The sequence below is a fragment of the Humulus lupulus genome, chromosome 2 (genome assembly GCF_963169125.1).
Source record: "Humulus lupulus chromosome 2, drHumLupu1.1, whole genome shotgun sequence".
NCBI classification, from domain to species: domain Eukaryota; kingdom Viridiplantae; phylum Streptophyta; class Magnoliopsida; order Rosales; family Cannabaceae; genus Humulus; species Humulus lupulus.
In genome coordinates this window covers 290,123,302-290,134,981 of record NC_084794.1, presented here as the reverse complement: position 1 = coordinate 290,134,981, position 11,680 = coordinate 290,123,302, and the positions used below count along the sequence as shown (strand labels likewise).

At 37.4% G+C, this 11,680-nt stretch overlaps 1 protein-coding gene across 3 annotated transcripts; it reads left to right on the top strand.

The window, feature by feature from the left end:
- The first annotated feature begins 436 nt into the window (after positions 1 to 436).
- Positions 437 to 11,297, top strand: LOC133819744 (uncharacterized). Of its 3 annotated transcripts, XM_062253069.1 has the most exons (5): positions 437 to 1,092; positions 2,217 to 2,285; positions 3,435 to 4,597; positions 10,354 to 10,422; positions 11,040 to 11,297. In XM_062253069.1, exons 3-4 carry the CDS (start codon positions 3,445 to 3,447, stop codon positions 10,419 to 10,421), a joined length of 1,221 nt encoding a protein of 406 aa, XP_062109053.1. In that variant the 5' UTR covers positions 437 to 1,092; positions 2,217 to 2,285; positions 3,435 to 3,444; the 3' UTR covers position 10,422; positions 11,040 to 11,297. The 3 variants fall into 3 exon arrangements, 2 of the variants coding, with proteins under 2 accessions (XP_062109053.1, XP_062109052.1); XM_062253068.1 differs by lacking the exon at positions 11,040 to 11,297 and having other exon boundaries at positions 10,354 to 11,039; XR_009886444.1 differs by lacking the exons at positions 437 to 1,092; positions 2,217 to 2,285; positions 3,435 to 4,597; positions 11,040 to 11,297 and adding an exon at positions 8,563 to 9,229 and having other exon boundaries at positions 10,354 to 11,039.
- The last annotated feature ends 383 nt before the right edge of the window (positions 11,298 to 11,680 follow it).

The window sequence follows — 11,680 nt, the reverse complement described above, 5'->3', positions numbered from 1 at the left end:
GGTTTCTCATGTTTGAGTTTTTGTGGAATCACAACATGAGAATAATGTCAAGTGAATAAATAATGGCTCGGGTTAAGTTATTTTATTTATTTAAAAATTATAATAGTAATTATTATTATTATTATGAGCATAATAGTAATAATAATATGCTTGAAATTATTTTATCTTATTATGTGTAATTTTTGACTTACATAATATTAAATATTAGAATTTGTGAAAAGACCATAATACCCTCAAGTATGGGATTGGTTCAAGGGGCATTTTAGAGACTTTATTTCTTCTGTTTTAACATGATTAAATATTCATAAAATTGATTAAATTTTTGAAATTTAACTGATAATATCAGTTGTGGAACTTAGTCAATTTATTTTATTTTTTTTAAAGAAAATAAATAAATAAATTCCTTGAAAAGAGGATTTTACCACTTCAAACGCTAATTTATTTTTTTTAAAACCTATTTCCAAAACGTGTTACCATGATAATCTGATGAAGAAATCGTGGGAATATTGAGGGAATCAAAGGATTGAAGAGAGAGAGTGTTCTTATCGTTTTTTTTAAAGAGAAGAAATTTTTGAGTTCTTGCACTTGGGAAAAATCTGGGCAGTAAAGAGCATTGTAGAATCATTCTAGGGGAGGAAATAAACATTTTGAGTGTGAGAAATACATTTATAAAGCCTCGGATTGTGATTCACCATTTTTATCCAAGAAAATGCATATTCTTGGATAATTTTGGATTTAAGTGTGTTCAAGAGTGTATGGTGTGTGTGGGTGGTGATAAACAAGCTTAGGGGACTCCAATAATCGGTTTTGACGTGAAGAAATGGGCTGAAATGGTCTAGAGCAAGAAAAACTAATTTTGAGCTCCATTTTTGGCGGTACACCGGACTTGGAGAAGAAGACTTCGGAACAAGGGGTTACGGACATCTTTTTGGGCTGGGGTCTATTGATTTGAAGTTCTGGACATAAGGGGATCATTTTCCAAGCAAGAGAAGGATTGGAAAGCAGCAAAAGTCAGCCATAGAGTCGCCGTCGCCGGAGAAGAAGACAAAACCGGCGATATTTCCGGCGAACCCGATCTGGGTGTTTACTGAGGTGTTTTTTTTGGTTTTTCAATCTTAAAAATTAGTACATTAATTTTAGAGCATTTTCCAACTGGTTTCATATTTTTCTGATTTTTCTTTGAATTATTATGATTTATTGAAGTTTAAATAAAGATTAATTATGAAAAATATTTTTATTGTTCAGAAAAATATGATTTTATGTTTCAATGATATCTGTATGTTTTAGAATGACTTTGTACGTTTAGATTTAAGTTTTGATCGTATTTGATAATTTTCTTCAATTATTTACTTTTAAATGTGTGATTTAAGAAAATAAATGTGGAAAATTATTTAAAGTATTCTGAAAATTCTGAGAATTTTTGTATATGTTTAAAATGAGATTCTAAGGCTCTCTGTAATTTTATTTCGAATTTGTATCATTTATGAAATTTTCATGATTTATTTGGCTTATGTTATATTTTAAATATAAAAAAATATTAATGCTACTGTTCTGAACCTTAGATAATTTTTGTGTGTTACTGTAGGGTGTAGAAACCGATCTGTATAGTTAGATTCTATTTTTAATCAGTTATTAATTTTTCTTTAATTAATTAGTTTCTCTATAAATTAATTAAGAAAATTAGTTATTTTGCCCAGAAAATTCTAAAATAATTTTTATAAGTTTATTTTGGAATTTTAAACAGTTCTGTATGTTAGTTTGATTTTTGGGCTTGGTTGTGTATTTATTTATATTATTTGGGTTTTATTTGAGAAATTGAGGAAAAATAATTTATAAATGTTAAAAATTATTTTTCTGGTCGTATATGAGAATTTGCTGATTATTTAGGGTTCTGGAAAAGTTATTTATTAAATTTTGTTGTCATATGATAATTTTTATAAAATTATTGAGTCTTTAATGTAATTATGATATTAAAGGGTATTTTGGTAATTTCACATAAAAAGTAATTATATGAATTCATGCGATATGTTAGAAACATCATTGTTTGTGTATGTGACATGATGGTTTGGACCTTTTGTGGAAAATTGTTTTAATTTACGTGTCATGCATGTTAAAATGGCATAGTTAAATTATTTCGATAATTAAGGTTTCGAAACAAAACCTTAACGCCTATTTTATTTTTTTCCTAAATTTTCGCTGTGTAATTGGACGTCTAGGAGCTAGTGGTCATCGAGGTGACGCAGCGAGTGGTTCGAGACACGTCAGCGGAAAACGCACTGTGTAAGGTAAGAAGAGTGGACATCTGCGCATAGGGTGTACGTTATGCGTACAACCTTGTTTTCTTATTTGTTAGTTATGTAATTATATTTGTGACCTGAATTGTTGCATTAGGTTGACTAGCATGAGGATAGTGCTAGAGATTTTAGTTAGTAGACATGCTAAGAGGATAGAGTAGGCGTGCTACTAGATTTTAGCTGCTTGTGTGAGTATAGCACTTGCAGGAATTATCTTGGGTGTGTATAACTCATGATAATAGGATGCCACCACGGAACTGCCGAGTGTGAGTACAGCGCAGGCAGGGCAACGATGTCTCGAGGGAACGGCCGAGTGTGAGTACAGCGCAGGCTAGACTAGTAGCCACCGTGGGAATGCCGAGTGTGAGTACAGCGCAGGCAAGGCAGATTACATTTCATGTCCGATCAACATGACTTGTTAGTATTTATGTGTGTGAGTGTAACTCACATTATGTTAGTGTGATATGGTGTTTATATATCACACGATGATTATTGTGCTTATGATGTTTATTTATGTTTAGTTGAAAGTTTATGTTTTCTGGTTTGGGGAGTTATGTCCTACATAGCTCTTCTTACTGGGCGTTAGCTCACGGGTACTCTGTGTGCAGGTAAAGGCAAAGCAAAGTAGTGAGTGGTGCGGGCTCGAGGCATGGACGAAACATGTTAGAGGCTGGGCTCCAGTTATTTTATGTTTTTAGAAATAAATGTTATGTTTTTAAATTTTCAGACTTGAATGGTTATTTTCCTTATGTTTTGTTATTAAACCTAGCGTCCAACATTTTTATTTTTAAATAATGAGATCTCATTGCTGCTTAAATTTTAAATACATATGTTCTCTTAGTGTCTTAAAGTATTTATTGTTTATTATTTTTAAATGGACTCCCTAAGTAACGTCTCGGGAAATCGGGGCGTTACAGTATGGTATCAGAGCAAAACGGTCCTAAAGAATCTGTGATAAGCCCTAACATGTAAAGTTCATCGCCAAGGACGAGCTCGACTCACTGTACTGTAAGCGGTTAAAGATTACTTAAGAATTTTTGCTTTTTGACTATGCACATTTATGTACTTAGTGTTCTCTTATAATGATCTCTTACCGCAATAATTCCTTTTCATTATAAGTTATTTACGTGTGTGGTTCAGGAAATTGAGAATGCTCCCTCGTAGATCAGTCAGAGTAGGACGTGGTCGAGGTAGGGGGAGAGCAGCAATGAATGCAGCACAGCCCGAACCGCCACAAGGATGGGAGGAACGTTTTGCGAGAATGGAAGAGACCATTCAAAGACAGAACGCAGAGATCAATCAACTGAGGCAGCAAGCTGGGCCACCTGTAAGGTCTGAAGCACCAATGGTTAGTCAGCCACCTGCCATCGTAGGGTTACCAGTTGCGGAGAATCGTATGGAGCCTTTGTTTGAAAGGTTTCGAAAGCAACACCCGCCAGTGTTTGAAGGCAGCATCGATCCTGTCCAGGCAGAGGAGTGGATCAGTGGGATGGAGAGGATCTTGAACATGATGGGAGTTCAAGGAAATGAACGAGTGGTGTGCGCATCTTTCATGCTGAGAAAAGATGCTCGGATTTGGTGGGAGGTAGTGGAGCAATCACGGGATGTTAACACTATGGATTGGGACGGATTCAAACAAGTGTTTAATGATAAATACTACAACTCAGCAGTGTTAGCAGCAAAAATGGATGAATTTACCAAGCTGACTCAAGGTAATCTCTCGGTGACAGAATATGCACAGAAGTTCGATCGGTTGGCGAAGTTTGCCAAGGATCTTGTACCTACTGACAAGGTACGAGCGGACCGGTTTGTGAGAGGTCTAAAACCAATGATAGCTCGGGATGTGGAGATTGTTTCTAGAGGTGCTTTCACCTATGCTGAAGTGGTGGAAATGGCTCTTACGGCTGAAAGAAGCGAAGAGAGAATCTGGAAAGATAATGTTGCTAGAAGAGATGCTAAGAAGAGTGGGGCAACCACCTCCACTGACAATAGGAAAAGGGTACAGGACCAGCCAAGCCAAGCCAGAAATGATAAACGGCCCAAGCCCAACAATGACAACCGTCCTGGTGGAAATGGTAGCAGAAACATTCCACCTTGCCCTAAGTGCACAAAACGCCATCTTGGTGAGTGCAGAGCTGGAGTTTGCTACAAATGTGGGAAGGAAGGTCATGTGAAGCGCAATTGTCCGACATGGGAACAATCTGGCAGTAAGGAAGAACAGAAGAAGGATGACAAGTACGTCCCAGCCAGAGTCTTCACCATCACCCAAGCTGAAGCTGAGGCAAGTCCTTCCGTCATAACAGGTCAGATCCCTATGGCCAATATCACATGTAAAGTTTTATTTGATTCTGGTGCATCACACTCTTTTATTTCTAGTAGAACTGTAAATGTTGTAAATGCACCTAGTGAAATATTTGATGTGGGGTTTGGGACTATGTTACCTTCTGGGGAAATTGTAATATCTAAAAATTGGGTTAAAGCTGTACCTTTATGGATAGGTGGGAGGGAATTGTATGTAGACCTGATTGTATTAGATTTGTATGATTTTGATGTAATTCTGGGGATGGATTTTCTTTCCAAATACGGTGCATCTATCGACTGCAAACGCAAGAAAGTGGTCTTTGCACCGGAAGGTGGAGATTCGTTTGAGTTCGAAGGCATAAGCAAGAAACCCAGAACTCCTATCATATCAGCGATGAAAGCTAGAGAAATGTTGCAACACGGATGTTTGGGGTATCTCGTGAACATGGTCAATGAAACCGAAGAGACAGAAAGGAGACCTGAAGAGACAAGAGTTGTAGCTGAGTTCCTCGATGTTTTTCCAGAAGAACTGCCAAGTTTACCTCCGCACAGGGAGATAGAATTTGTAATTGATCTGATGCCCGGGACAACGCCAGTATCTCGAGCACCATACAGAATGGCACCAACAGAATTGAAAGAGCTCAAAACTCAATTGGAGGAATTACTAAAGTTGGGGTTCATCAGACCGAGCTATTCTCCTTGGGGCGCACCAGTGCTTTTTGTCAAGAAGAAAGACGGGTCTATGAGGATGTGTATTGATTATCGGGAGCTGAATAAGGTCACAATAAAGAACAGATATCCTTTGCCAAGAATCGATGATCTGTTTGACCAGCTTCAGGGGACCAAGGTGTTTTCAAAAATTGATCTTCGGTCGGGATACCATCAATTGAGGATCAAGAATGATGATATACCAAAGACAGCCTTCAGAACCAGGTACGGGCATTACGAATTTCTGGTGATGTCGTTTGGACTCACAAATGCCCCAGCAGCTTTTATGGACCTCATGAACAGGGTTTTCAAGGAGTACTTGGATCAGTTTGTCATTGTGTTCATAGATGATATATTGGTCTACTCCAAGACAGAAGAAGAACATGAGGTTCATTTACGTCTGACCTTGCAACGATTAAGACAACATCAGCTATATGCCAAATACAAGAAGTGTGAGTTCTGGTTATCTGAGGTTGGTTTTCTGGGTCATATTGTCACCGATGGAGGAGTGAAAGTAGATCCTGCAAAGATTGCTGCAGTGAAAGAATGGCCAAGACCAAAGAATGCCTCGGAAGTCAGAAGTTTTCTGGGTTTGGCGGGCTATTATAGGAGGTTTGTCGAAGGGTTTTCAAAGATAGCCGCACCGATGACAGAATTGACAAGAAAGAATCTGAAGTTCAATTGGTCAGATAAATGCGAGCAGAGCTTCCAGGAATTGAAGAGTCGGCTTATATCAGCACCTGTACTCAGCTTACCCTCAGAGGACGGGCAGTTCGTGGTTTACGGTGATGCATCAAAACAAGGGTTGGGATGTGTACTGATGCAGTCTGGTAAGGTGATAGCCTATGCCTCTAGGCAACTGAAAGATTATGAGCAGAGGTATCCGACACACGACCTGGAATTAGCAGCGGTTGTCTTTGCACTGAAGATTTGGCGTCACTATCTCTATGGGGTGAAATGTGAGATTTACACCGATCACAAGAGCCTCAAATACTTCTTCACCCAGAAGGAGTTAAATATGAGACAGAGGAGATGGTTGGAGTTAGTCAAGGATTATGACTGCGACATACTATACCACCCTGGTAAAGCCAATGTTGTGGCGGATGCACTTAGTCGCAGAGGGCCGGGAATGGTTTCTTATTTACAAGGAGTATCAAGGAAGATCCTAGAAGACATGGAACGCGCTGGTATAGAACTGATCACAGGAAAACTTGCAAAGGTTACACTTCAGTCCACCTTGTTAGAAAGGATCAGGGAAGGACAAAATGCAGACAAGAAGTTAAGTGACCTAAAGCAAGAGATGCAGGATGGGAATGCCAAGGATTTCACTATGTCAGATACTGGACTAATCAGATTCAAGGGGCGTATTTGTGTGCCAAACAATGATGAGCTGAGGAAAGAGATTCTGGCAGAAGCTCATACTACCCCATATTCAGTTCACCCCGGGACCACTAAGATGTACCATGACCTTAAGGTATTGTATTGGTGGCCGGGAATGAAAAAGGATGTAGTGGAATATGTGGCAAAATGCTTAACCTGTCAACAGGTTAAGGCAGAACATCAAAGACCAGCGGGGCTATTGCAACCGTTGAATATTCCTGAATGGAAATGGGATGAGATATCTATGGATTTTGTGACGGGGTTACCTAGGACCACAAAACAGCACGATGCAATTTGGGTAATTGTGGATAGGTATACTAAGTCAGCTCACTTCCTACCAGTGCGCATGACTTATTCTATGGATCAGTTCGCCGAGTTGTACATGAATGAGATAGTACGGCTACATGGGACACCGTACTCTATTGTGTGTGATCGGGATGCTCGGTTTACATCATCATTCTGGGAGAGTTTGCAAAGAGCGATGGGAACTCGGTTGAAGTTCAGTACAGCTTATCACCCAGAAACGGATGGTCAAACTGAGAGAACAAATCAAATCTTAGAAGATATGCTCAGAGCGTGTGTCATTGACTTTCAGGGATCCTGGAGTAGATACTTGCCACTAATTGAGTTTTCGTACAACAACAGCTACCAATCTACCATCGGGGTAGCACCATATGAAATGTTGTATGGAAGAAAGTGTAGGTCCCCACTTCACTGGGATGAACTAGGAGAGAGAAAACTACTTGGACCCGATGCAGTGCAACACACCAATGAGGCTATTCAGAAAATCAGGGCTAGAATGGTCACAGCTCAGAGTAGACAGAAGTCTTATGCAGACCTAAAGCGCAAGCATGTTGAGTTTGAAGTTGGTGATCATGTATTTCTTCGTGTGACTCCAAGGAAAGGAATCTCGGTGAAGAGGTTTGGCAAGAGGGGAAAGCTAAGTCCCAGATATGTCGGACCTTTTGAGATTTTGGATAGAGTGGGCAATGTGGCTTACAGGGTAGCTTTACCACCATCATTGTCCGGGGTGCACAATGTATTTCATGTGTCACAACTTCGAAAATATGTATCCGACCCATCGCATGTGCTGAGCTACGAGACCTTGGGTTTGCAGGAGGATTTGTCATTCGATGAGCGTCCAGTGAAAATACTCGATCGAAAGGACAAAGTTCTAAGGAATAAGACCATTTCCTTTGTAAAGGTATTGTGGAGGAACAGTGTTGTTCAGGAGGCAACCTGGGAATTAGAGTCTGATATGCTGCAGCAGTATCCCGAGTTGTTTGAATAAAATTTCGGGACGAAATTTCTTTTCAGGGGGGGATAATTGTAATATCCGTTTTCCCGGAAGGGCAATTTCGTAAATTTCCCATTGTGTGCATCCTTGTCATTTTTTTTCTTTTCCTTTGATGGATTATTGGATATGTATGACTTCCAATGGAAATAAAATTCATGGTTTCTCATGTTTGAGTTTTTGTGGAATCACAACATGAGAATAATGTCAAGTGAATAAATAATGGCTCGGGTTAAGTTATTTTATTTATTTAAAAATTATAATAGTAATTATTATTATTATTATGAGCATAATAGTAATAATAATATGCTTGAAATTATTTTATCTTATTATGTGTAATTTTTGACTTACATAATATTAAATATTAGAATTTGTGAAAAGACCATAATACCCTCAAGTATGGGATTGGTTCAAGGGGCATTTTAGAGACTTTATTTCTTCTGTTTTAACATGATTAAATATTCATAAAATTGATTAAATTTTTGAAATTTAACTGATAATATCAGTTGTGGAACTTAGTCAATTTATTTTATTTTTTTTAAAGAAAATAAATAAATAAATTCCTTGAAAAGAGGATTTTACCACTTCAAACGCTAATTTATTTTTTTTAAAACCTATTTCCAAAACGTGTTACCATGATAATCTGATGAAGAAATCGTGGGAATATTGAGGGAATCAAAGGATTGAAGAGAGAGAGTGTTCTTATCGTTTTTTTTAAAGAGAAGAAATTTTTGAGTTCTTGCACTTGGGAAAAATCTGGGCAGTAAAGAGCATTGTAGAATCATTCTAGGGGAGGAAATAAACATTTTGAGTGTGAGAAATACATTTATAAAGCCTCGGATTGTGATTCACCATTTTTATCCAAGAAAATGCATATTCTTGGATAATTTTGGATTTAAGTGTGTTCAAGAGTGTATGGTGTGTGTGGGTGGTGATAAACAAGCTTAGGGGACTCCAATAATCGGTTTTGACGTGAAGAAATGGGCTGAAATGGTCTAGAGCAAGAAAAACTAATTTTGAGCTCCATTTTTGGCGGTACACCGGACTTGGAGAAGAAGACTTCGGAACAAGGGGTTACGGACATCTTTTTGGGCTGGGGTCTATTGATTTGAAGTTCTGGACATAAGGGGATCATTTTCCAAGCAAGAGAAGGATTGGAAAGCAGCAAAAGTCAGCCATAGAGTCGCCGTCGCCGGAGAAGAAGACAAAACCGGCGATATTTCCGGCGAACCCGATCTGGGTGTTTACTGAGGTGTTTTTTTTGGTTTTTCAATCTTAAAAATTAGTACATTAATTTTAGAGCATTTTCCAACTGGTTTCATATTTTTCTGATTTTTCTTTGAATTATTATGATTTATTGAAGTTTAAATAAAGATTAATTATGAAAAATATTTTTATTGTTCAGAAAAATATGATTTTATGTTTCAATGATATCTGTATGTTTTAGAATGACTTTGTACGTTTAGATTTAAGTTTTGATCGTATTTGATAATTTTCTTCAATTATTTACTTTTAAATGTGTGATTTAAGAAAATAAATGTGGAAAATTATTTAAAGTATTCTGAAAATTCTGAGAATTTTTGTATATGTTTAAAATGAGATTCTAAGGCTCTCTGTAATTTTATTTCGAATTTGTATCATTTATGAAATTTTCATGATTTATTTGGCTTATGTTATATTTTAAATATAAAAAAATATTAATGCTACTGTTCTGAACCTTAGATAATTTTTGTGTGTTACTGTAGGGTGTAGAAACCGATCTGTATAGTTAGATTCTATTTTTAATCAGTTATTAATTTTTCTTTAATTAATTAGTTTCTCTATAAATTAATTAAGAAAATTAGTTATTTTGCCCAGAAAATTCTAAAATAATTTTTATAAGTTTATTTTGGAATTTTAAACAGTTCTGTATGTTAGTTTGATTTTTGGGCTTGGTTGTGTATTTATTTATATTATTTGGGTTTTATTTGAGAAATTGAGGAAAAATAATTTATAAATGTTAAAAATTATTTTTCTGGTCGTATATGAGAATTTGCTGATTATTTAGGGTTCTGGAAAAGTTATTTATTAAATTTTGTTGTCATATGATAATTTTTATAAAATTATTGAGTCTTTAATGTAATTATGATATTAAAGGGTATTTTGGTAATTTCACATAAAAAGTAATTATATGAATTCATGCGATATGTTAGAAACATCATTGTTTGTGTATGTGACATGATGGTTTGGACCTTTTGTGGAAAATTGTTTTAATTTACGTGTCATGCATGTTAAAATGGCATAGTTAAATTATTTCGATAATTAAGGTTTCGAAACAAAACCTTAACGCCTATTTTATTTTTTTCCTAAATTTTCGCTGTGTAATTGGACGTCTAGGAGCTAGTGGTCATCGAGGTGACGCAGCGAGTGGTTCGAGACACGTCAGCGGAAAACGCACTGTGTAAGGTAAGAAGAGTGGACATCTGCGCATAGGGTGTACGTTATGCGTACAACCTTGTTTTCTTATTTGTTAGTTATGTAATTATATTTGTGACCTGAATTGTTGCATTAGGTTGACTAGCATGAGGATAGTGCTAGAGATTTTAGTTAGTAGACATGCTAAGAGGATAGAGTAGGCGTGCTACTAGATTTTAGCTGCTTGTGTGAGTATAGCACTTGCAGGAATTATCTTGGGTGTGTATAACTCATGATAATAGGATGCCACCACGGAACTGCCGAGTGTGAGTACAGCGCAGGCAGGGCAACGATGTCTCGAGGGAACGGCCGAGTGTGAGTACAGCGCAGGCTAGACTAGTAGCCACCGTGGGAATGCCGAGTGTGAGTACAGCGCAGGCAAGGCAGATTACATTTCATGTCCGATCAACATGACTTGTTAGTATTTATGTGTGTGAGTGTAACTCACATTATGTTAGTGTGATATGGTGTTTATATATCACACGATGATTATTGTGCTTATGATGTTTATTTATGTTTAGTTGAAAGTTTATGTTTTCTGGTTTGGGGAGTTATGTCCTACATAGCTCTTCTTACTGGGCGTTAGCTCACGGGTACTCTGTGTGCAGGTAAAGGCAAAGCAAAGTAGTGAGTGGTGCGGGCTCGAGGCATGGACGAAACATGTTAGAGGCTGGGCTCCAGTTATTTTATGTTTTTAGAAATAAATGTTATGTTTTTAAATTTTCAGACTTGAATGGTTATTTTCCTTATGTTTTGTTATTAAACCTAGCGTCCAACATTTTTATTTTTAAATAATGAGATCTCATTGCTGCTTAAATTTTAAATACATATGTTCTCTTAGTGTCTTAAAGTATTTATTGTTTATTATTTTTAAATGGACTCCCTAAGTAACGTCTCGGGAAATCGGGGCGTTACAGTTTCGAGGCTGATGGATCTGCCGAGGTCGAGGCAGAGTTTACGTTTATCATTGTAGTTATGGGCTGAGAGGTCATATTCAGCGTTGACCTCGCCTCTTCTACATTGACAAACCTCTGAGCTCGTCGAATAAACTCGGTTAAGGACCTCACAGGCTTCCTCTGCATATTTTCCCAAAGGGGACTTCTCGACATTACCCCAGCTTGGACGACCATTAAATGACCGTTGTCGTCTACATCCCGAGCTCGGGCAACCTCCAGATTGAATCTTGTAAGGTAGCTCTTCAACGTTTCATTTGGTTGTTGTCGAACGTTGGTCAGGGTCGATGCCTCGG

Coding starts and splice junctions, on each gene's coding strand:
- LOC133819744 (XM_062253069.1), top strand. CDS start 3,445: ATGCTCCCTCGTAGATCAGTCAGAGTAGGACGTGGTCGAGGTAGGGGG. Junction 4,598..10,353: donor AAGTCCTTCCGTCATAACAG/GTCAGATCCCTA, acceptor TTGGACGTCTAG/GAGCTAGTGGTCATCGAGGT.